Genomic DNA, 25,328 nt, shown 5'->3' with positions numbered 1-25,328 from the left:
TTTATCACTTATGGCTGAACCCAACTACACATTCACAGCCATAAGTAGCCCTGGCCCGCTGGAGAACCGCTTCTGCAGAACAGTGACAAGTGAATCATTTCAGAGGGCTGGGGTTTTTTTCAGTCGGAGGAACTTCCTTTGCAACATTTCAGCCTTCAAAATAGAAACGAGGAAAACAAGTTTACGATAAACAGAAATACAACGCTTCCTTAAGCCAACACAAACAATGCGCAGGGCAGACCTGGGTCAATATAGCTCAGTTTAATGAAGCAATCTGCGTAGGAAAAAAAAATCCTACTCTACTCAAGCAAATCTATGTAAAAAACAAACGCCGCCGCACCCCCGCCGCCTAGGCTCCCCCGCACCCGGCGGCACCCACTGCCCCGGACAGCCGTTACGCCGGCAGCCGTTGGCCACGTTGGCCGCTGCCGCCCCCACAGCGCCCCCTGCGCCAGGCGGCGGCGGCGATGGCGATCGATGAGCTCGGCCGATCGACTGCGTGGCCGGCTCGGCGCTGCGGAGCGCCGCTGCGTCGCCCGGAAGCGAGGCGTTGTTGCCGTTGCTCGGTGAGGAGGCGGCGACGATGGCGGCGGCGGAGCAGCGCTACCCGCGGAGCTCCATCGAGGATGACTTCAACTACGGCAGCAACGTGGCCTCGGCCAGCGTCCACATCCGCATGGGTAGGGGCTGGGGCGAGGAGGGACGAGCAAGGTGCCTCCGGCGCCCTCCCCGCGGTTCCCTCCGGCGCTTGCGGAGAGGCCGCTGCCGCCTGCCCTTGCCCCGCTGTCGCAGGGGGTGCGGCCCGGCGGTGCGGCCCGGGGGCCCCTCTGTTTGCCCCGTCGCTCTTGAGTTTAGCTTAATTCAGGTTTTATGGAGCCTTTTTAACCTTCTGGGTGAGGGCTGCCTGAATGTGTGGGGAGCCTGGGCGTCGTTTAATCCATTTGAAGCAAAGGGGGTGAGAGAAAGATCAGTGGTCGGAAAAGGGCTGGGTTTTATCGTGTCACTATATGGGGAGGAGGGTCTTTCTATGAGAGGGGTTAAACCCATACAAATTCAAACTTAGTTTGCCTCACACTGCTCCGTTTTGAAGCTTGAACTTTGGTATGCAAGAGGTATAAACGTTAAAGCTGGTGTCCATAATTAGAATAGTTTAATTACCTGCGAGGCTGCAGGTTTTGAATTTCTGCTGTGGAGGTTAAAATGTCATCCCTTCAGCTTAAGCGTTTGGGTGCTAAAAGATTATACTAGTGACCATGAAATATGGCTCTGTTGTTAATACAGAGGTCTGAAATGTGTTAAATACAGCAGGTGTCTTCTCAGCAATCCTTGCTAAAGTGGTTGTCCTGTTATTGGATACATTTTGGTCCAAATGTGGCTGTGTGCTGTGAATTTTTTGTTAAATGTTTCTGTTAAATGGAAGACTTATGGAAGTCCTAGCTTGTTTGGAAAATGATACCATGGGAAATATGTGGGAAGGCCTTACCATTAGCAAAACTGCTGCTGCATTTGTTAAAGTAGGGAGCTGGGTACCCTAGCTAGCAGGCTGCTTCAATGTTCTGTTTGCTACAACAAAGTAGGGTCCAGTCCCTTATGGCTTATGAGTATATTTAACTTTACATGCTGCAGGTAACCTTGCTGAGCTTGATTCGGCCTCTCTCAATGAGGGCACTTAAACATGTTTAGGCTGTGTCATTAAAAACTGAATTGATTCTCACTAGGAGCTTATTCTTCCTTTCAGAGCGTTTTGCCTAATGGCCTCGCTTTCCTTCCATTCTAAACTGAGAGTATCTGTATGATATGCAGTCATGGAGTGTCCTGAGCCACTCTTCCGCTCAAAAATTATGAAGCCTATTAGCTTAATTGTGGAATTTTATAGCAGTGTGTATCTGTGGAAATACGTCCAATACAATGAAAATTCCACACTATTGTAAATGATGTCTAAGATGACCAAAAACCAATCTAATAGGTGTTACTATAAAGTTTTTTCTTATTTTTTAAAAATAAATAGCTGTCTCCCATGCAACTTCCAAGTTAAACTTTCTTCATTTCAATCCATTAGATGGACCTGGTAAAGTGATAGAGAAGGTGTACTTTTAAGTGATTTCTTAGTGAGATTATGTAGTTTTAATAGTCTGAAGTAAATTGCTCCTGAATTCTATTTTATTCCTTTTGTCATCCTTATTGTTTAGATAATGACCCCCAAGAATAAATGTAGTGTTTCCTGGAATACCTTATCAGAGTTTTATGAAAAAATGGCTTCTTATGACTTTTCTCTTTGTTATTTTTAATAAATAAACAGTTTCTTATGGTACCATATCACAGAGCAAACTTGTATTTGATTTTTATTTTCCTTGTTCTAGCTTTTCTACGGAAAGTCTACAGCATTCTCTCAGTTCAAGTTCTTTTGACCACAGTCACATCTGCAATTTTTCTGTACTGTACTGGAGTTCAGACATTTGTGCATGAAAGGTAGATACTAAACTGAAATGAAACTGTCTATCAGTGTGTAACATGTAGTTTGTGTAGTCACTCTGGAACACTTCTGTATTCCTAATCACATTTATATATGTATGTTTATGTGTTTTGATTCTGTAGTAGAAATTTTGGAACCCGATTAGGATGTAACTTTTCTTCTCTGACAATTCTTGTTTTTTTCTGTAGATACCAGAATTTATTTTAATTTTTTAATTAATGATTAGTGACTTTATTAATTAGTGATTAATATTTATGCTATGAGAATGTATACATCAGTTGCAGTACATCTCAGTTAGCGACCTTTCTTATTTTATGGTCTTCCTAAATATCTGCGCTTAGGTTCTGTCTGGAATACTGTTGCTTTTAGGCACTTGTTTCAAACTGCCAAATCATTTCTTCCCCCATTCCCCTTTTCTTTCTTTTTTTTTTCCCCCCATAAAACTAGTCTTCTAAAATTCCTGTGGATTTATTTCTTGCCTCTAAAATTGCCATGAGGGAAAAAAAAACAAGTCTCAAAAGCAATAAACTGTGCTGAACAGACTAGGGGAAAAAGGAGAGCATTGAGTGCAATTTCTGTTTTCATTTCACTTTCTGAAGCGTACTTGCAGACTTTGCTTTTAGTTTCACTTACTTCATAGCTCTAATAAAGGAGCATCAAATGTGGTATGAAAGTTTCTGTATAAATGTATACAGTAGAGTTTGTAAAACTAGAGTTTATACTTAAATTTGAACACTGAAGATCCTCTTGCTCACTTGGAACTTTTGTGTTTTATTTTGGTCTATTTTTTTTTTTCTTGGAGGGCTGCTTGAGTGATTTAATTATAGCAGCAGTTACTGGTCAGTACCGATTTTCTGTAGTGGTATTAGTACCCATACTTGTTGCATTCAAGTGCTTATGAACAACAGTTCACTGAATGTGGAATTTTAAAATAGGCAAAATATTACATATCCACTTTAAAACTATATGTTTGGTGCAGATATATTTTCCTCTTCATAGAGGCTCATCTCCAGGTGATGGGTTCTTGAACAGTTTGTAACTTCAATATGAAAAAATTATCTTTCCCTGTAGCTGTGCTATTTTTACCTGAGTATCTAAGGTGGTGTCTTCTAGGGTGGTTTTACTGTAAAAGCTGCTTTATATTTACTCTGGATATATAAAGCAGTATCTTTATGCAGATGATCATTTAAGAACTTGGTTTGATATAATATCTTCCTTAGCTTTCCAGATATTTTATTTTAATCTCGATGATTTTTGTTGTATGAAATTTTACAGGCCTGCCTTGCTTTTGATATCTGCATTTGGATCTTTTGCTATAATCTTAGCATTGACACTGTACAGACACCAACATCCTGTTAATTTATACCTCCTTTTTGGATTTGTAAGTATCTATATACATTCATTTTTTAATAGTCCTTAAAATATTTTTCACTTTGATCAACTCCTTGAATCAAACTAGTGGTGGCTAATTTGTTTTTCTTGTATTTCTTGCATGACCTCCTGTATACTTATAAAAATTTGAATTATTGTTTGGATGTTCTGTCCACAGGTTGTTCCTTGATAGCCTCTAGCTCATCTTTCTAGGAAGAATATTAGAGGTTGAATATTAGATTCAGCAAGTTTTTTTTTTTTAACACATTTTGCTGCTCCCATTGGCTTAGAAAAGATGTGGGTTGAAAGCTTTGTTTCTGACCTTTTGGTTCATGTTGTAAATATTTTTTCATATTTTCTTGTAATGAAACTTAATTTGAAACTGCTTTTTAGGAAAAGCTCATGGTCCATACTAGCCTTGGGCCCAATACTTGTCAATAATACATTTGATTTACAGCTCTGTTTCAAAAGAAGGGTGGATGGGAGAGTTGATGCATGTACTTAGCTGTCTAATAAGAGTTTAAGAATGTTGGATGACAGTATTTCAAATGTTGAAAAGTAGAGAGAGAGCTGAAAATAGTTCATATCTAATAATAGCAGCTCTGAGGAAATTTTATGTCCCCCTCAATTGTTTTTAAGTGTGATAAGCACGTTACTTAATGCTCTGTGCTGAGTAGAAGATAAAGACGACAATTTTCTGTAGGGGATGTTTCTTACTCATTTTTGATTTATGTCCTATTCTTCTTGTATATCACAACTTCTAGCATAGTAAGACAGTGGCTGCCACTATCTTGTTGAAAGTTTAGCCCTCTTGTTAAATTTTTGTATGTAATAACATGTTTATGTAATGCATACTGGGATTGTGTAGCAGAATAGAACTTACTGTACATGAAGTCCCTCTGTGGGTTTTTTTTTTTTTTTTAACGCTTTCAATTTTTTGTTTGTACTTTTGTAGACCCTTTTGGAAGCACTGACAGTTGCTATTACAGGTAAATGATTGTCATCCTTCTATTATCTGATTTCTTACAGAAATTGGAAAATAAATTCAGTATGTTACACTCATTGCCACCTGAGATTTCCAGATGTGACTAAAGTGATAATAAATCCCCTGTTTGAAATTTATAATGACAGTGATGTGAGTTTAGCAAACACCTGGAAATCAAGGGAGGAAGCTGGATTTTGAACCCCCTTTAACTATTAAACGCAAATAGTAATTTCTGCAGTTCCACTGTACCACAAGTGACTGGAGTGGCAATAATAGGAGAAAAGTTTCTGTTTTTTCTTGAACTACAGCAATGTGTTTAATATCCTTTCTTCTTCCCCCCTCGCTTTCCTTGTGCTAACACTAAATAGCTTTGTGCTTTTTCTATAATGATACCATGTCAATATTAGGATTCTGAACGTATGTGATAACAAGATTATTAGTTGCTGATACAGGATAGTAATGCTAATCTTCCTGGCCTTCTCTGGCTTCATTCTGTTTCACTTCCATCTCCTGCCTTTTTCCAGACCTGGATAGCTTCTGTGATCCAGAACTGAAACTGTACAAACCTGAAGTGAGCTGTGCTGTCCTTTTCTTTCAGTACAGCTAGTAGTGCCCTTTCTTATAAGGCACTTCCCACTAGTGTGCTGCAGCGGAGCAGAGCTGATCTGCAAGTAAAATGTCTTCATCTCCCCCTCTTCTTTCCTCCAGAGAATTGTGTTGAGTTGGAGAGTTTTGTAGCCTCTGTTGAGGGAGGCAATGGCACAAGGGCCAGCAGGGTGTGGGGAGAGGGAAGAAGTCCCGGTATCACCTTGCAGTATAGCTTCCAGCATAAGATGAAATATCTTCATTGTGGTTTCTGGCCTCCAGCAAAAAAGAGTCATTTGGGGAAAGGGAAGATTAAGGAGGCAGGAAAGGGGGGAGGGGGAAGGTTCCACCTACTTATTTTTTCCCTTCCTACCCTCCTAGTCAAAATTCTTCTGAGCTTTTTCCGAGGATTGCTTGTGTTGTGATTTTTGTCTTGTATCAGTGTCACGAAAAATTCCAAAAAAATTTTTTACTTACAGTCTTGCACGTCAATGATTAACATACAGTTTTTATTATGAGTACAGAAGATCTGTTATCTCCTTTTAAGAGAGCTACAGCTATACCATAAATGTCAAACTTAGCGAGGGCAAGGGCCAGTGCATCCTATGCATTCATCTTGAAGCGCAAAGACAAGTTCAGGCATAATTTTATTTCTTTGTTCACAATTAAGATTGTTTTCCTATCTGTTAAAGTCTAAACTTCCATTTTGTTAAAAGATGGCAAGTACATAGCCTATTTTATTTAAATGACAATTTACCTTTTTGTTTATAGTGAGTTTCTACGATGTATCCATCGTCTTCCAAGCCTTTATTCTTACTACTGCTGTATTCCTTGGACTGACTGCATATACCTTGCAATCAAAGAGAGACTTCAGCAAATTTGGAGCAGGGTATGATGTTGCATTTTGTGTGTTTTTTTGTTTTTTGTTTTTTTAGCAAGTTTTGTAGACATAAGAATTAGTGCAGATGAATAGAAACTACCCCGCTTCAAGTGAATGTTGGGAGTGTTACTTAAGTTATTAATTTTATGCAGTGCTGCTCTCTTGATAAGAAATCCTTTTTAGCATAGCACTCCTTAGTGTGATTATGATTCTTAAAACTGTAGTACTATGCTAAAGGACTAGTTTATCTGGATTTGTCGCTGAGACAGAAGGGAGTTGATTCAAATATAAAGTAAATTTCAGCCATCAATTCTGACTGCTGTCTGCAACAGTGTTTTACTGCTGAAACCAGTGAACTGTTGACATCTAAGATTTATGGACACTTACTTAACAAATATATTGTGAAGTGGTTTAATGGGAAGGGAAGAGGTTTTAAGCAAAGTTAGTATTGTTGCTCACAGTTTTGTTTTGTTTTTTTCCAGCCTCTTTGCTTGTTTGTGGATTTTAATCATCTCAGGGTTCTTGAGGGTAAGATACCTTGTGTTCAAGATTAAAAAATATTCTTCAACTTAAATATTTTATTAACTTATACTGTAACAAAAAAAAGTTTTGGAGAGTTCAATATATTTTCATGAAAAAATATTCCCAGCCAGGTTCATTACTGTCAGATTATGCTGTGATCTTCTAACCATTCATTGCAAATTCAAAGTTGCTGGATGCTGTTCTTGCTAGTATAAAAGTGGTGTTTCAGTTGACTGGCAGTTTTGTCACTTGACTGGAAGAATGGGGAAGATAGCTGTGTTTTAATTGGATAATTGTCTTCTGTTCTGGAGACCAGAACTTCCTCTCTCTTACAAGGATATACTTTACCCAGTTAAAGAGGCTGTATAACTGGGGACTAGATGAAATAAGAACATCAAAATGTCATTGTAATGTTTGTCTGTATGTATATAACAGTAAAAAGATAGTATGTTTTACCTGTCTTGTAGTGACACAAGACCTCTGTTTTACATCTGGCATATCTTTTTGCAGAGATTTTTATGTTAAAAAGAAAATGAAATTTACAAATGTCTCTTATTATTTTTCATTTGCCTCCAGCTTTTTTTTTATAGTGAGACAATGGAGTTGGTGTTTGCTGCCGCTGGAGCGCTTCTGTTCTGTGGATTTATTATTTATGACACTCATTTGCTGATGCACAAATTATCCCCTGAAGAGTACATATTGGCTGCAATCAATCTCTACCTGGACATCATCAATCTGTTCTTACACCTGCTGCGTTTACTAGAGGCATTTAATAAAAAGTAATCAAATGCAGTATGGTTTGAATATAGCATATATAAAGTTAAGTACCTAAATAGTGTTAGTTTGGGTGATCTACAAACTGTATAGTTTTATCTTCTAGAGACTGCATCTCTATTACTTTTTCATTCCATGAATATTGATCCCTCCCTAGAAATGAAAGGCTTTTCGTGTAGCTGACAATTCTTTTCCAGAATATCTGTGTTAGTTAGATGTAGCCATTTCAGTCACTTTAATTACTTAACTTAATTTGCACTTTCCATAATTCATGATCAAAACATTTGCCAGCTTCTGGTTTCTCTAGAATAAGCTATCAGAAAGCCTCTATCTGCTATTCTGTAGCTGCTGGAAATGTTTCCCTTGGGGTTTTATGCATATAGCATAAAGGTATTCTCAGTTTATCATTGTGCAATGGCTTACTAAGCTAAACATTTCTTTTGTTTTTTTGTTTGGTAAAATGGAACACCCTCTCTAAAAGGGAGGTTCTATTCCTGTTATAGGCTTTCATATTATTATGTAAGCAGGGAGGGTATTAAAACACTTCAAGAGAATGTTCTTCATTTATTAAGAGTAATTTATTGCTTATCTTTCAGTATTCTGAAAAATCATTTAAAGATGGAATGTGGCATCTTACCGACTTGCATATATTAAGATTAATTATCTGCCAGTAAAAATTGGAAAACCTTTAGTCTTTCCTTGCAGCTCCGTGGAGGAGCAAACTTCAGGGGGCTGAGAATGAAAAATGTAAACCATCAGTTGGCAGGCAAGCACTTGCTAATTGGGCAGAAGCACCGTGACGGTGGCTGCTTTCCAGGCTGTCGAAATGCTGAAATGGCAGGCAGGGTAAAACATTTTCAGTTGATTTCTTGCTTAAATATTTAATGTTGATGTCTGAAGTACTGTTTGCCTTTCACCTGTCACAGCAGTGACAAAGAGGTGAAGTGATATGTATTTCTGGCCTTAAAGCCGGGACGTTTCATGGCCGTGTGTATTTTCCATGCTGGAGTTTTTACTGGGGGATGCTGACAAAGGAAGTCTGCAAACTGTTTGTTTTGAGCCAGTGTGATGGTATCTCTTTTCTGACTTAAGGTTTTGTTGAGAAATGTGTGGAAGTAGCCAAAAATAAAGCTTCACTTTTTCCTTGTGAGGGGATGTGTTCATTTGCCCGCCCATCCCCGCAGCCCTGCAAAGGCAGGCGCCCCTCGCCCTGCGGCACCGGCGCTGAGCTCGCAGGCGGGCCGACGTGGAAATACGGCAGCGGGACGTGCCCCTGAAACGCGGAGGTGCCGACGCACCAGGAGATTTACGGCAGAGCCCGCTGTACCTCGGGGCGGGGGTGGTGGTGGGGGAAGCTCTGTGGAGGCAAGGCTTCGCCGTCACGTGACTCCCCTGACGCCGCGCGTGCGCCGGCCCGCGCGTGCGCAGACAGCGACGGCGCCTGGCGTGCGGGTGGGCGGCGGGCCTCGTGCGCGGCTGCGGTGAGTGCGTGTCGGTGTGCCCCGCGCGCGCGCGCGTACCGGCCGTTGGGGGGGGGGGGTTGGGGTGTGTGTGGGGGGGAGGCGCGGCAACGGCGCCCCGCGCGGCCTTAACGGCTTCTCCGGAGGCGCTCCCGCGGCGGGCGGCCCCTTCGACCTCACCCTTTCCCCCTCCCTCACCTCAGGTTATGGCGAAGAGCCTGAGGAGCAAATGGAAGAGGAAGATGCGGGCGGAGAAGAGGAAGAAGAACGCGCCCAAGGAGCTGGAGAGGCTGAAAAGCATCCTGCGAACCAACGCCGACGTGGTCATGGAGGAGGTCAAGGAGGTGGCGACCGTCCTCCCCCCGCAGAAAGTCCTCCAGCAGGGGGGTGAGTTCGGCTGTCGCTTGGAGGCGCTGAAGTTACGGGGCCTTGCAGAGAAACCGGAGTAGGCCCCGAGGGGTGCTGCCTCGTCCGGGCCGGGTGTCAAACGCGCCGGTGATTGCTCAAGACCTGCCTTTTTATGTGCCAAGGGCACCTTTTATCCCCCCTTTTCTTAGCTTGCTTTGCACTGCCCCAGTTTTTCCTGTTGCTGCCCTCCCAGTGCAGGGACATCCTGCAGTGTTGTTATTATTCCTCTGATTTTCACTCTTGTGACTAAAGTTCTGCTTGTTGAAGGTTTAGAACAGTGATTTGAAAAGCAAAATCTTTATCTTTTAAAGCCAAAATGTGCTATTAAATTGTTGAATCTGGCCATCTAGCAACTTAGGTATTGTATCCAGTTGCTTGTGGACTGAACTTATTAACATTTGATTTAAAGCATGTAGTCTCTTCTGGATTGACATCTTTTTGTCAGGACATCTGATGAATGAGAATTCATCACTTTTCCTGAGCAGTTTGTTCCAGTCACATCAGCATCTTTGCTGTTAAGCTAGAAATAGGACATAACTTCCTTTCCAGTCTAAGGGGGAAACCAAAAATTTAAAAGTTGGGCCTAAAGTTAAGATCACTTTGTAGAGATTTTATGAAAGATGGAGTGAGTCTTCCTTTTTAAATGTAATATCTTATTGTCAGGGCAGCAGGGACCCTGTTTTTGCATGCTGATTAAGGCTGCATTGCACATAGTATTGGAGTGGATGGCTTTTATCCATTGATGGATAATGCCATCTTTCTCTCTGTTCCTTGTGCAGGATTTTGTCTATAAAGAAGTGATCCAGGTTAAGTGGAAATAAAGGTTTTAAATTGCTACGTACCAGACAGGAATCAGAAAAGATGCCTTCCCTCGCTGAAACTGCAGTCCAAACTAAATCAGCCCTATTCTCTTCTCCTCCAGCTTATGCCACTTATGCTGTTGTGATGTTGCTGATTTAAGCTTTTTATGTGGGATGCAGAGGTCTGTTGAGACACTAGTTGAATTGTCTCAGCAAGGATTTGAAATAATGCTAGTAATGACTATCAGTCTTGCAGCCAATTTTGTCAGTGGTTCAGGAATTGGGAAAGCTAGGGGAATGTGAGGTTGAATAGAAGAGCCTGTAAATTATATTGGATGTGGAAATAGAAGACTGCGGTTCTGGTTTGTCTTGTAAACCAGATGTAAAAGTTGTTCTTTACAGGATTGTTTCAAATGGAGTTCCAAAATGTTTTGGAACATTATCAGCTTTTTGATACTTATGCTGAAGCTGGAAGAAATACCTTCATCTTTAAACCCAGTTTCTGAAGGAAATGTCTGTCTATTTATTATTCCTATACCCCCTGCCATGTCTGCTGGTAACTTTTGTACACAATGGCCAATTTCACCTAATTTCACCCAGCCTTTGTAGAGGGTTAGCAGCCTCAAAAATATTACACTCCTACATTTTATAAAGAGCAGTGTCCTCTTTGAGAGGTATCCTTTTTTCTGGATAAAAGGAAATTTACATTGTTACAAAATGTTATGAAGGACCAAAGTATATGAAAAGACTTGTCCAGGTAGATACTTGATAGGTGAATATTTTGCCAGCCTAAGAAAGTATATAGGTGCATTAGGGATATTTTCCTGTGTTACTTCAGGATATTTCTCACCACATAATTTTTTTCGGTTTAAGTTATTAGAAAAAATGGTGGAAGATCTGGCTGGCCTTCAGTCAAAAACAGTTTAGCAGCTGTTTTTAAAACTTTGTGGGCATGCAGATATCTTTGAAGATAATCATAGCTGAATCCATTACTAGTACCTGCTTCTATAGCTTTTTTTTGTCCCTTTCTCTTTCTTTCACCCCTTTGATATGTTTTCTTCATGTGGTTGGACCTCCATTCTGTTCAGTAGGTTTTTTCCTGCTCCTGATTTCTGCAGCATCCTTGAGATTGCAAAGTATGGTGAAAAAGTTGCACTATGTAAACAGTGATACTCTTTGTTCAAGAGTATTTCTTTGTCTGGTTAATGTTGCAGCTGATGTGTATTGTGGATATATTTGTTTGCAATCAAAAGCCAGTTCCCCTAAGAGTTTAACTGTGCTCATATGATAGGACAGGAACCCAGAGAAGAAGCTTATATAGGGCATTTAAGGTTGTGTATGTGTGTGGGGGGGTTGTTGTTGACGGTAGTTTTTTTCATATCTGTTTTATATTTAGGAAAAGGCTGACTTTGACAGAAATCCTTGACTACCACACTAACCATACATAAAGTTATGAATTAATTGATTGAAGGCAAAAGGATCTCAAACAAACCAATATTTATACAACCTGGTTCATTACTATAGACCTTTTTTTTGTTGATTGTTGCTTTGTTTGGGAAGTCTCAATTTGGATAAGAGTGAGAGATGGCTTATTTTTTGCTTTACATTCAACAGATTTTTGCATGGTGTAACTCATGCTGATGCTTGTTATTCACACTGCTTGGTACCATGGATCCTTTCTTTTAGGTACTCTTACTAGAGAAAGAAGTGTGATAGTTTAGCTCTGAACTGCCAGCTAATTGCACTTTATATGAGCATAGCAGTTCTCACTGCCTGTTTCTGCATTCTCCGCATCTACTCAAACTTCCCTCTCCTTTCTGAGTTAGCCCTGCTCCCAACATCTGGCACTTTGGTCTGGGGCAAGCCATCTCTCCTTCTATGACATTTGGAAAACAACACTATTAAGAAGGCCTCATGTCGTGTTTCTCTGATGTTTCAGGAGGTCTCTGGAACGGGGACTCTTGCTGCGTATCCCTTGCCAGATTGGCCTTTGGTTGTGCCAGCCAGCAATAGGTCCCTGTGCTGATTCTCTGCTGACTAGAAGTATTTGTATCTCAGCGTTAGGGCTCCCTAAGCACACCCCTGGGGTGCAGATTCCTCTAGGCTGCCTGCATGATCCACTTTATACTGACATGCTTCCTCTATTGAAACAGCATGTTGGCTGCGCGTTGTTACCCTGATGAATTTCGTCTTCCAACATCAGATAGGCGTAACAGAAAGTCTTGGTTTTTTTTCTCTCTGTAAAAGTTCATGGTGGAGCTTTTGAGGTTGCATATGGAAGGTCTGGAAGCAAGTTTGAAATGAAATAGTAGAGTACAGTTCAACTCTATACTTAGGAACAAGATTTTCCCCTTGTAGCCTTGTTTCACTGAAAGATGCAGTTCATGTGGTTTTAGCAAGCTGGGAACAGCATTCTCAGGAGTGACCATATCACATGTAGTCTTCCTGATCCTAGAGATCAAACCTCTCTTTCTACCTCTAGTTAGACTTGACTTTGTGCTTGCTTATTTGAGACAAATGTAGCATCACTGGCTCATGCTTTATACCATCATTGTATTTCAGCTTTTCTCTCTATTCTCCTCCTTACCTGTCTTCATCTCCCGCTCAAATTAATACATTTTTTTCAGAACTTTCTTGGATCTTAAACATTACATCGTAAAAAGTGTTTAATTGTATATATGTTTCAGTAAGCTTATGGCTTCCTGTATGGTTGCAGCTTTTGATGGAGACCACACACAATGTTTTTAGACACACAGTACTGGAACAGATGGCAGACTGAAGGATAAGGTGCTTTGCCCAGACATGGGCCTTTAGGGGAAATTCTTCAAATTTACTATCAGCTGTTGAAGTTCCTGGTTGCAGTTGTATTGTTTTGGAAAGCACTTTTGATGTATAAAGCCTTCAGCTCTTTCTGTACAAATAGTGTTGTGTGTAGAGATATTTTTATCATGCTTGTGAATCTAGTAATAAAATAGCTTCTATGAAGCTGATTCATGTATTTTACTGACTATAAATACCTTTCATTTTCAGATGACTGCAAAATGGACACAGATAATAAAAGAAACAAAAAAACTCTTCTAGACCAGCATGGACAATACCCAATATGGATGAATTCCAGGCAGAAAAAGAAGCTCAAGGCGCAGCGTGTTAAAGGGAAAAAAAAGGCAAAGTTGGCCAAAGGCTTAGCCTGGTAGACTCAAGAAATTTTGTAAAATGGTGAATATTTTAATTACAAAATAAAGATCCCAAATAAGTACATGATTTGGGGGGGGGGCGGGCTTGGCCACCGAGTATAATTTATCGTTGTGTTGCCTGAACTTTTGAAGAGACTATTAGGCCATCAAATGATGAAAGCAATATCAACTTGATATCTGGCTAATTAAAAAAAAAAAAAAAAAGCTGAGTGCCTTTGAACAGATCTGTGGTTATCTGCTTTCTTGAGCGGGGAGGGTCTTCATCTTTTATAATGTGGAAACTCAAAATGCTGAGGAAATCATAAAAATAATGAAGCTGTAAATGGTCTTTGCACTGTAGTCTTTGTTAATGTAACTTATCTTTTAGTAATTTTACCCCAGGATTCTGTAAACTGGCTGCATCCCTTAGTCTTCTGTAAAATGACTTTTGTTGTGCTGATCTGTGTTGCTTTTAACATCTGGTAATTAATGAAAACAGACTCTTAACATGTAACTTAGAAGAGATCATACACTGAAATCAAAACCAAGGCTTCATGAAATTTTCTTTCTGTAAAACTAAAGACAAAGTGTCAGAAGTGCCAGCACGATTTTCGGGTTTTTTTAATTCTCAGAGAAGGCTGTTTAAACAAAGATGTTTTTGCTACTATTTGCAACTGAAATATCATAGGAACTGAACAGTTGAAAGTAAAAAATGGTCTGATCTTTTGTTATCCATCTGACAGTATGCAAGTGCACAGATTGTAAAAGGTAAATTTTGTCTAAAACCTTTTCCAAACTTCTGTAAAGTAAATGAGAATTTATTTTTCCATGTGTGTTTTCAGTAGCCTTATATTCCTCTTAAGCTGGTACTCATCTATCATGTTTTACGATGTGGACATGGGATAAAATATTGCATGATTGCATAACAGATGCCATTTATATGTGATTAGCTACAGTTGGTTGCATATTACTTGGCAGTAACATGTGATGACAGATCCAAGAATTAGTTACCCTGAAAGCCAGTGTTTTTAAAATGTCTCTCATTTCAAGGATGGAAATAATTACAGTACCAGTCCTGTAGTGTGTTGCCTATTGAAGGTTCCTTAATCGATACAGAGCATTACCTATGTACAACTTTGTCCAAGAATGGGATCTGCCTTCTGTAATTGCACAGAAATTGTGATATGTTTGTCGTGATAACTTGGACATAGGAAATTGGATTTAGCCTTTTAAAAACAATTACACTGTCTTATACTGTGCTAAAAAACACTAGAAAGAAATCAACCTGATAGAAAATTTACTTTTTCTGGAAAAATAGGTCTTTTTAATTATTGAGTGTTGGGGAAAGGATTCTTCTGTTTTCACATACATTGATAGTTAACGAGACTTGGTAAGATGTATAGATTAAAATTTACTAAATTGTGTGCCATTAACAACTTATATTTGTACCTTAAAAGTATTTCCATCAGGTTGATAATACTCTTGCTAAAAATAGAAGATGCTCCTTGTGGTCCTTTTTTTTTTTTTTTGTTAGGATAAATATGTCTAGATTTCAGTATCAGATATGAAATGTTAGCATTTAGGTTAATACTGCTTTAAAATTGATTAATATGGAGGAAGATGTTCATTTAAGGTTCATAATCTATTTTTACCCAGCAATTGAATGGAATAAATAGTCAGTTTGTATTTCTTTACTATTTTAATGCAGTAGGCTGTATTTTGCTTAATGTATGTGCAGTGCTTTTGGGAGTTGCGGAGCAGAGCTTCTTAGGAATAAGTGCTAACAATTTGTTTTTTCCTGTGGAGTGAGTACAGTGCTATTTTGACATCTTTGTTTGTAAATCAGGTTACTTCCAAGCAACAGCCTGTGGGAAAGCAAACAGCTTTTCCTGAGGAGATAATCAAACTGTCGGTTTGATGCTCCGTTAAATGTACAGCTTCTCAGTCATTTTTTTTTCTTGAGGAAGAAGAAACTGCTTAGAATAGACATACTGTGTGAAAAACAGTAATCTTCTCTAGCCATTTAACTTTCTTTAGGTGCACAGCCATACTCTGTGCCTAATCTTAATCAAGCCCTGCACTGCTGTACTTGCCTTATCCTCTCCTCTCTGGAGTTGTTCCAGTTCTGCCTCTGCTCTTCCCACTAAAAGAGAAAATGATCCGGGCAACTGAATACTTTTTAATTTCTGCTTTTATGATCTATCACTGAGCTTTGTTGCACAGATTTACTAATCTGCTACTTTGTGACCAGATTAGGGATTTGAATCTCAGAGACAACAGACCATGCACTCTTTTATTTAGCAGTTGCTTCCTACCCGCTGAAACAGTACTAGGTGTGTCCAGGATAAGTCAAACAGGTTCACTTAAACTACAGATATTTTAAGACATCCTGTTTGATTTTGAACTGAAGCAGAGGTTAAGAAAGCAATAAACCCAGTCTTTACTGAGAGATAGCTACTAGTCTAGTAGCTTTGCTCTTCTCAGAGGTTGAAATCAGAGCTCACTTTATGAGGCAGACGTCTCTATGGGCCAGGGAGGGTTCTCCGAGCCCAGCGGGGTGGGATCTGTAATCCAGGCCGAAGGCTCGCTGTGGACAGAACAACGGGAACCTGGCTAAATATGCAGCATGGATGTATCTTCAGAGGCTGGGTGAGATACAGCAGGGAAATTTTCCCTTCTAGGATTTCAGCATATGTATGAATATTGTAACTTTTCTGGAATTTGCTTTGGAATCTTCTCTGAGCAGTTACATTTTTGAACATAAATGTCAAATATTTAGTAGTTGTTAAGCATGCTTTTTGTAGTGCTGAGTCTGTTCTGTTTAATCAATTAATGAAAAAATATAATCCATATTTCTTTATAACAGCAGCAAAATTTAAATATGTGAGGTTTTAGCTGTTTTAAATGCATGTTTTAAAAGTGCTTACAGGGTTTTTTCTGAAAAGTAACTGATCTGCTAAACAGCATTCTAATTATATCATAATTTGTTGTTTTCAAGAAAACTTACAGCTCCTGTGACTGGGAGCAAAAAAAGTTGCAAGTAATTAAACAGATTTATTTACATATTTTTTTGACTTTATTCAAATGGCATTGGCAGAGGGTTTTTTATGGTCCCTATCTGCACTATTATGGAACTGCTTTGTTAAAACTTCCTTCTACTGTAACTGGCACCTACTTGCTATGTGCTGTGGTAACTGTCTTTCATGGAGCTAGGAAAGGCAGGGGGAATACTGTAGGCAGTTTTGAACTGCACGTGCAAATGCCAGAACTAAAAGAGTTAAATATTGACATTTTTTTGGAAATGTTTATCTGAATAAGATGTGTATGTGTATACAGTATAAAAACTGCATTAGCAATTTCTAAATGTTCCACAGATTGTTGACAGTTTCCTGACAAGACATCGTCTGTATTTTTTGACACAGTAAACGGGGCTTGGTTTTTAAGTGAGTTATTTTAGATGCCTCACATTGTGTGAGCGGTAGTGTTGTTAGTGCAGTTCCTGGGCTTTTCTGTTAACTCATTCCCGCTCTGTGACACCTCCTTTCCTGCATGGTATAGTCAAGGGGATAGAGGAACTAATCTAGCTGAATTACACTGAAAATACTGCTCTTTTCCCCCACTTTTTTCAGCTGCATCACTTCACGGCCTTGCTGTACAAAAAGCCTTGTCAGTAGGAGGCAATAGAGACTGGGAACAAATGGCTGGTGAGGGTGGGACTGCAGAGAGAGAACTGCCGTACAAGGAACTGCATGTTGAGCTACGTTCTCACGTGCCACCTTTTCTCCTATTGCAGTAATGTCTCTTATTGCAGCCGCCACACAATACAGCATTTTGAAGACAGAGAGGTTCTGGAGATTAGGTGGAGAAAGAATGCATTGCATGGTGGTTTTGAAGGTTTACTGCCTGTTTAGAGTTGAAAGTTTTGTAAGGGAGGTTATAATAAAAGAATTGTTGAGGTCAGTGCTCTTTCCTACAGTCCTTTTCGTGCTTGTTTTTTTGTGCATGCCATCAGCTACAGTCTTCAATGGATTTTTTCCCTTCATCTGTAGCTTTATCTGTGGCTGAAACTTAAGTTTTATAATACAATACAAATATGTTTTTGGGGTGTCTAGTATTGGAAGAAAAATGTAATGGTCACATGATGCAAAATGCTGCTCTGATAAATGCTCACTTTTTTTTTTTTTAACAAAAGTAGGCTGCCTTTTTCTAGCTTTTAGTCCAGATATTGTAGTGCCTGTTAACTTTTCCTCCTGCAGCCTAAACTGTCTCATGGGTTCTACTGAATTTGATGGAATTTGGATGTCTGATCTGTATAAGATTTGTAGTTTGAACTTATCTGGTGTTGAAGATTATAGAACCACAGTCTTAGTGTTGCAGAAATCTGAAGGGTGAAAAGCAATCTGTTCTTCCAAGTGGCAACATCTTAATTCAGTTACAGCAGTTGCAGGAATGATTAGAAGCTCAAACAATAGCTGTAAATTGCTCTTTTCAGCTGAGGCCAGGGTTTTGCCATCAATTTAAACTAACCTAAGGGTGAGGTTCCAGGGGAAGACTGAGCCATCTGATAGCTCAGTGCTGCAAAGAAAGGCTCTTCTGCTCTTCAACTCTTCCCCCTCCCTTCAGCCACATGATCCTGTCCAATTAATTATTTACAGCTTTGGGAGAAACAGACACTGGGAATCTCTCTCTCTCTCTCTCTCTGAGAGAGAAAAGTGAGAGAACTGACAACTTTCTTAATTTCAGTAAACACTGCACAGTTGTGACAATTCCCCTCTTTCTGCCGCACTCCTTTCCTCCCAATGCTCCTTCATTGTTCTGATTTCAATTTGCCCTTGTCAACAGCAACAGTACTCAAAGGGAAGGAAAAGACAGAACGGGAAGAGGATGACTTTTGCACTGCTCCCCCTTCCCATTCCCTTTAATGTCACTCTCACAGATCTCTAAATTTTGACTCCCATATATAGATATAAAAGGTCTGAAATGTTAGGGACAGTGCACAGTATGGAGGTGGAGGACTGTTCATCAAGGGCCTCGTGCAAGGTTGCAAGAGGAGGATTGTTCATCAAGGGTTTGTGTATATATTGAGAGCAAACAATCAGTGACTTCTTGTCCTCTAATTGCAATCTAGTCAACCGTTCAGGAGATTATGAAGATTATGAATTACATTCTGGTTTGCTAAATTTATTTTTCATCTTTTCTTTCTAATTGCAGTTAATTTTCTTGCAAGGCCACTGAAGTGTGTATGTAGATTTTACAGCATTTTTAAACTACTTCCTTTAACCAGAAATTTTGCTTTTGGGACAGTATTTCAGAAAGCAAAAGGACATTTTGTGTTTCAGCACTGCTCATTCAACCTATCCGGCTAACCCCTCCATCACAAATCTGTAGCTGGTATACTGAATGTGCGTAAGGTCTGTTTTGAAAGTTGCTAAATTCATAATGTATAGGTGCAACAGATGTTCCATGCTACCTTGAGTCTTTAAGTTACTGAGACAACAGACATTCTGTAAACTTTGCTATGGCAAAGTGGAACATACCTTGTACAAAACAAGAACTTTTTAGATCTATTGATTGCCTAGCACTATAAGCATTACTGTTTATTTCCGTCAGTATTGCTTCTGCAAAATGCAAGAGAAATCACCACAGAGTGGATGAGAGCCAGTTTGTCTCACAAGTGAATATGAAGGATTATATGACGTTTTAGAGGGAAGGCTGTGTATCAACAACAACTTGCTCATACCGTCTCAAGTTTAGGTCATGATCACTACTGCTAGTGCAAAATTCAAGTTAGTTCATGCAGACTATATACTAAAAGATGTTTAAGCATAAAGTGCTCATGAGAGGCAGTTAAGAATAATTAGGAATGCCTCGATACCTTTCTTTTTCTTGACTTCATGCTACCCATGGAGGGTGGAAACGTCAGAGGACACACAGCAGGGAACTGGAGAAAAGAGTGCACCAGGTTATAGAGGAAGCTGGTCATGGAGTTGCAAACTGCCCCCCCTCCCCCCCCAAGTCCCAACCTAGTGCCCTCTCACCCTTTGGTTATCTTTTTCTGTGCTAAATGTTCTTAGGCTCATATTAATTTTTGTGAAAATGGCACAGGATTATACAAGCTTATTCTAGATCAACTGCTGCGAAACCATGTCCTTACTCAAGTAGCTGCCTGGACTGCTCATCATAGCCTTGAAGACCACCGTGTTGAACAGTAAAATTTATAAATTCCTTGAGTATAAGACAAGGGTGTAAGACGATCCCTGGGGAAGATTACAGGTTGTCCTGTTGACCCAAGAACTTTAGGAACCATTGCTCCAATGTAGGATATGGTGTGTGTACATACATACATACACACACATATGTATGAACCTACAGTTTTATCCATCTCTTTTAAAGACATTTCTTATTTTTATTATTTTACTTGATGTTTAAAATGAATACTAATCTGCTAAGCCCTTAAAGCATCCAGTGTTTCAGAATGATTGCTATAAAGACTTTTTTCAGCCCTGCTCCCTGAGCTAACCAGTATGATGCTAGCAACCGATGCACGTTTTCTTAACCCGTGGTAGCAGAGCTCCTCTCCAGAACTTCACCCCCTGCTAGACTAGAGCGGGAAGAAATCTTTCCCCCCCCCCCCCCCCCCCCCCCCCCCCCCGTGGAAAAGCAGCTTTCTGTCTAGCTCCTAGCAGATGCCCCCAGCGCGTCGCTGGCCTCCCTGGCCAGGCGCCGCCCGCGGGGGCGGCACGCGCGGACCCCTCCGGCACGGTGTTACTAACACTACCGTGTTGTTGTTACTGCGGCTTTCTCAGGTCGGGTATCATCGCGAGAAACCCCTCCTGCGCTGCTCCAGAAACTCTCCTTGCATTTAAAAACCGTCTCGGCTTCCGCGCAGCGCGCTCGCTAGCTGCAGGGAGGGCCGGGCGCCGGGCGCCCCCCCCCGCGGGGCGCTGCGCGGGCTTCGTGCCGGCGGCGGCAGCGCTTGTCGGGCGCCGCTTTCCCGGCGGCCGGAGTGGCTTTAAGATAGTTTTGCGCCAGTAAGGAGTGTCGTTTAAAAGTGCAAAATCGCTTAATATAGCTATTGATATTTAGATATCCTCTAAAAATATACTAACGCCGCTACTGTATGGGAATGCTTCCCAAATCAAATTCTTTTTTTTTTCTTCTTAAGCATGTCACTTTTTCAGAGAAGAGCATAAAGGCACCCATGACTCTTTCTTGATACCTAGTGTTTTGTTTTTCAGATGGAGGTTCTTGACAAAGCTCTTCTCAATCAGCTGAAATTTTTAATGAAAATTTCAGAAGCCCAGGGGAAACAGAGTGCTTCTGTATTATTTTCTTGTTTTATTTGGATTTTAAAATCTCCACATGATGATCTCAAGTCAGGTACTGCGGCAGGGAAACCAAAAAGTGAAGTTGAGCAGAGACAAGTAAAAATGCCTGTTTTGTTTTCATTGTCCAAATGTAATGATGTGCAATAATTTAAAACAGCAGTTTTACATGGTAAAAAATGAATTGGATTTTTTTTTTAATTCCAAAAGTAGTCTTTAGGAGCACCAAAAGGGATAACTTTTTTTGTTAGGTTAGAATTTGTTTAAAATGACAAAAACTGTTTTCTGTGCATTCTTAAAGAAATTGTGCTTCTATTTTTAGTAATGCATAGAAAACAATTTTATTATTCCTATACCAAAAAACCACTCTTACAACAAAAGCCTGCATTTCTGCAACTGTTGTTGAAGCTGAGAAAAGTTTTAAAAAAGTTTCAGCAGTAAGATACACACAAGATAACATAAAATTAGAGATAATCATTGTACAAGATTCAGTCTTTAATAAAGAAATGGAAAACAAGATTCTATTATCTAAACATCAATAATTAAAAAACAAAAACAGTGATACAGTTTAACTAATTTATGGATTAATGTTTAAAAATGAAGAATATTAAATCAAATGTAACAAAATAAATGTTGCTTAACTTAGAAAAACAGATTCATATTTGGAAATATAAGATAGATAAAGATTAAATTTGCATGAATCTATATAAATAAATTTAATTTATGTTGTATCTAAATTTGTAACATTTCAATTAAAGGGAATTTTGCTATTGATTTGCCAGGAAACAAAGATTAAAGCTTAAAATCAAACAAGATAAACCCTCTAGATTTGTTTCTGTTTGTTGTTTAGCGAAAATGTGTTAAAAAGTTTTTTGCAAAACTTTTAAAAATGAAAATTAAATTACTAGATATGTTTGAAACAAAAGGATTTTAGATTATGTCCTCTTTCACTTACAATCTGTAAATTTTAGGACCTTCTTATTTCTGCCAAAAACCTCACTAACGCAAAAATGCAAACCAGCGAATACAGCTTGTGGTCTGCCCTGATATCTTTAGAGATTGTTGCATGAGAAACAGAGGACCCACAGAATCACAGAGTGGTTGATGTTAGAAGGGACCTCTCGAGATCAGCTAGTCCAACCCCCCTGCTCAAGCAGGGTCACTTAGAGCGTGTTGCACAGGATCGTGTCCAGGTGGGTTTTGAATATCTCCAGAGAAGGAGACTCCACAACCTCTCTGGGCAACCTGTTCCAGTGCTCTGTCACCCTCACAGTAAAGAAGTTTTTCCTCATATTCAGATGAAACTTCCTGTGTTTCAGTCTGTGCCTGTTGCCTCTTGTTCTGTTGCTGGGCACCACTGAAAAGAGTCTGGCCCTATCCTCTTGACACCCTGCCTTAAGGTATTTGTATACATTGATAAGATCCCTTCTCAGTCTTCTCTTCTCCAGGCTGAACAGGCCCAGCTCTCTCAGTCTTTCCTCATGGGAGAGATGCTCCGGTCCCCTAATCATCTTCGTAGCCCTCCGCTGGACTCTCTCCAGTAGTTCCATGTCTCTCTTGTACTGGGGAGCCCAGAATTGGACTCAGTACTCCAGATATGGCCTCACCAGGGCTGAGTGGAGGGGGAGGATGACCTCCCTCGACCTGCTGGCAACACTCTTGTGTCATCAGCAAACTTGCTGAGGGTGCACTCTGTCCCTTCATGCAGGTCACTGATGAATAAGTTGAACAAGACTGGACCCAGTACTGACCCCTGGGGGACACTGCTAGCTACAGGCCTCCAGCGAGACTGAGCCACTGATCACAACCCTCTGAGCTCTGCCATTCAGCCAGTTCTCAATCCACCTCACTGTCCACTCATCTAACCCACACTTCCTGAGCTTACCTATAAGGATATTAGGGGAGACAGTGTCGAAAGCCTTGCTGAAGTCAAGGTAGATAACATCAATTGCTCTCGCCTCATCTACCCAGCCAGTCATTCCATCATAGAAAGCTATCAGATTGGTTAAGCATGATTTCCCCTTGGTGAATCCATGCTGACTACTCCCGATCACCTTCTTTTCCTCCACATGCTTGGAGATGACATCCAGGATGAGCTGTTCCATCACCTTTCCAGGGATGGAGGTGAGGCTGATGGGCCTGTAGTTTCCTGGGTCCTCCTTCTTGCCCTTTCTGAAGACTGGAGTGACATTTGCTTTCTTCCAGCCCTCAGGCACCTCTGCTGTTCTCCATGACCTTTCAAAGATGATGGAGAGTGGCCTAGCAATAACATCCACCAGCTCCCTCAGCAATCATGGGCGCATCCCATCGGGGCCCATGGATTTGTGGGTGTCAGGTTTGCCTAAATGATCTCTAACCCGATCCTCACCCAAGGGCTAGTCTTTCTTTCTCTAGACTTTCTCTCTTGTCTCCAGACGGCTGGCCTTAGCAGTAAAGGCTGAAGCAGAGAAGACTTTCAGTAACTCTGCCTTCTCTGTACGCTTCATCACCAGGGCGCCCATCCCATTCAGCAGCAGGGCCACATTTTCCCTAGTCTTCCTTTCGCTACTGATGTATTTGAAGAAGCCCTTCTTGTTGTCGTTGACATCCCTTGCCAGATTTAATTCCAAAAGGGTGTTAGCCTTCCTCGTTGCATCCTTGCATGCTCTGATAACATTCCTGTATTCCTCACAAGTGGCCTGTGCCTTTTTCCACATTATGTGTACTTCCTTCTTCTGTCTGAGTTTTGCCAGGAGCTCCTTGCTCATCCATGCAGGTCTCCTGCCCCCTTTGCTTGACTTCTTACTCATAGGGATGCACCGATCTTGAGCTTGGAAGAAGTGATGCTTGAATATTAACCAGCTCTCTTGGACCTCTCTTCCTTCTAGGGCCCTAACCCATGGGATTCCTCCAGGTAGGTCCCTGAAGAGGCCAAAGTTTGCTCTCCTGAAGTCCAGGGTTGCAATCCTACTTATTGCCCTGCCTCCTCCTCGCAGGATCCTGAACTCCACCATCTCATGGTCACTGCTCCAACTCCAACCATGGTCACATCTCCAACCAGTCCTTCTTTGTTTGTTAGTATGAGGTCCAGCAGCACACCTCTCCTCGCTGGCTCCTCCACCACCTGTGTCAAGAAGTTATCATCAGTGCTCTGCAGGAACCTCCTGGACTGTTTGTGCCTAGCTGTGCTGTCTTTCCAGCAGATATCAGGGTGGTTGAAGTCCCTCATGAGAACCAGGGCCTGTGACTGAGAGGCTACTTCTGTAGACGATCTCATTGACTTCCTCTTCCTGATCAAGTGGCCTGTAATAAACACCCACAACAGTGTTGCCCATGTTAGTCCACCCTTTAATCCGTACTCACAAGCTCTTGAGTCGCTCTTCAACCACCCCTAGGCAGAGCTCAGTACATTCCAGTTGCTCTCTCACATAAAGAGCAATCCCACCACCTCGCCTTCCTGGCCTGTCTTTCCTAAAAAGCACAGCTATCCATGACAGCATTCTAGTCATGCGAGCTATCCCACCATGTCTCTGTAATTGCAATGCGATCATGGCCCTGCGACCTCACACAGATCTCTAATTCTTCCTGTTTATTCCCCATGCCGCATGCATTGGTGTACAGGCATTTCAGAGGGGTAATTGAGCATGCAGGTTTCCCAGGAGGGGTGCAAGAGGAGCCTGCATAGTCATGTCCCGTACACACTTCCCCAGCTGTAAGCACCTGCTGGAGGCATCTTGACTTGAGCCATGTTTTGCTGACTGCCCTATCTCTATAACTCTCCCCTTTCCCCATATTTCCTAGTTTAAAGCCCTCCTTATTAGGCTGGCCAACCTGTTGACAAAGACACGTGTGCATGTCTTTGGGATCCATCCTCTAGTGAGGTGGATCCCATCTCTCCCCATCAGTTGTCAATCTTTAAACAGGGTCCCATGGTCATAGAAACCAAACCCCACAGCTTTCATTCATTTTTAGAGGTAATGTGAATTTGCCGAGGCAGGGAAATTAAATAATTTCCAAAATGCTCTTTCCCAAGTATCTTTCTTTGTTAGACAGAGTTTGGATTCAGTGGCTCCTAATGAATTTGAATATGTTAACAGTGACTGGATCACATCCAAATATGACTTGATGGGAAAGCCATTAGTTCTCTTCCCTGAGGTTACACTGGGATTCCATCTGGTGATTGCTAATAAATCTGGATACAGTCTGAAAAAGAGCTTGCATTGGATTCTAGTATGACTTAGCGGGAGTGCAGTTCCTGTGAGTTTCATTCATGTACTTCAGTGAAGCTGAATTTGCAGCATCTTAAAACTCGATGAAAAGGAACACATTGCTCACATGACATAAACTTTCAGTTAATTTTGTGATTCTATTGCAATTGCTTTTGCAATAGAATTGTGTTTGTTTGCAATCAGCAAAAATGTATTGCTATGTAAAAATACCTATGAGAAGATTAAAAGCAAAACAAACCATTAAAAGCAATTTTATATTTGCTTGTAGCTACTAAGTGCTTACCTTAAAGTAACAACTTTAATTATCAAGTGAATGCCTGAACAGCTTTCCTCTTAGTAGGGCAAAATCTAAGTTCTATTTGTC

At 40.7% G+C, this 25,328-nt stretch overlaps 2 protein-coding genes across 2 annotated transcripts; both read left to right on the top strand.

Moving 5' to 3' along the window:
- The first annotated feature begins 510 nt into the window (after positions 1–510).
- TMBIM4 (transmembrane BAX inhibitor motif containing 4) lies at positions 511–8,740 on the top strand. Its single transcript, XM_026092364.2, has 7 exons — positions 511–680; positions 2,361–2,469; positions 3,749–3,854; positions 4,800–4,833; positions 6,186–6,303; positions 6,777–6,822; positions 7,393–8,740. Exons 1-7 carry the CDS (start codon positions 584–586, stop codon positions 7,597–7,599), a joined length of 717 nt encoding a protein of 238 aa, XP_025948149.2. The 5' UTR covers positions 511–583; the 3' UTR covers positions 7,600–8,740.
- A 175-nt stretch (positions 8,741–8,915) lies between these two features.
- On the top strand, positions 8,916–15,134 carry LLPH (LLP homolog, long-term synaptic facilitation factor). The gene is made up of 3 exons (XM_026092365.2): positions 8,916–9,071; positions 9,254–9,437; positions 13,289–15,134. The coding sequence occupies exons 2-3, from the start codon at positions 9,257–9,259 to the stop codon at positions 13,450–13,452; spliced, it is 345 nt and encodes a 114-aa protein (XP_025948150.2). The 5' UTR covers positions 8,916–9,071; positions 9,254–9,256; the 3' UTR covers positions 13,453–15,134.
- The last annotated feature ends 10,194 nt before the right edge of the window (positions 15,135–25,328 follow it).

Source organism: Dromaius novaehollandiae, chromosome 1, assembly GCF_036370855.1.
Source record: "Dromaius novaehollandiae isolate bDroNov1 chromosome 1, bDroNov1.hap1, whole genome shotgun sequence".
NCBI lineage: Eukaryota > Metazoa > Chordata > Aves > Casuariiformes > Dromaiidae > Dromaius > Dromaius novaehollandiae.
This window is presented reverse-complemented; position numbering and strand designations above follow the sequence as displayed.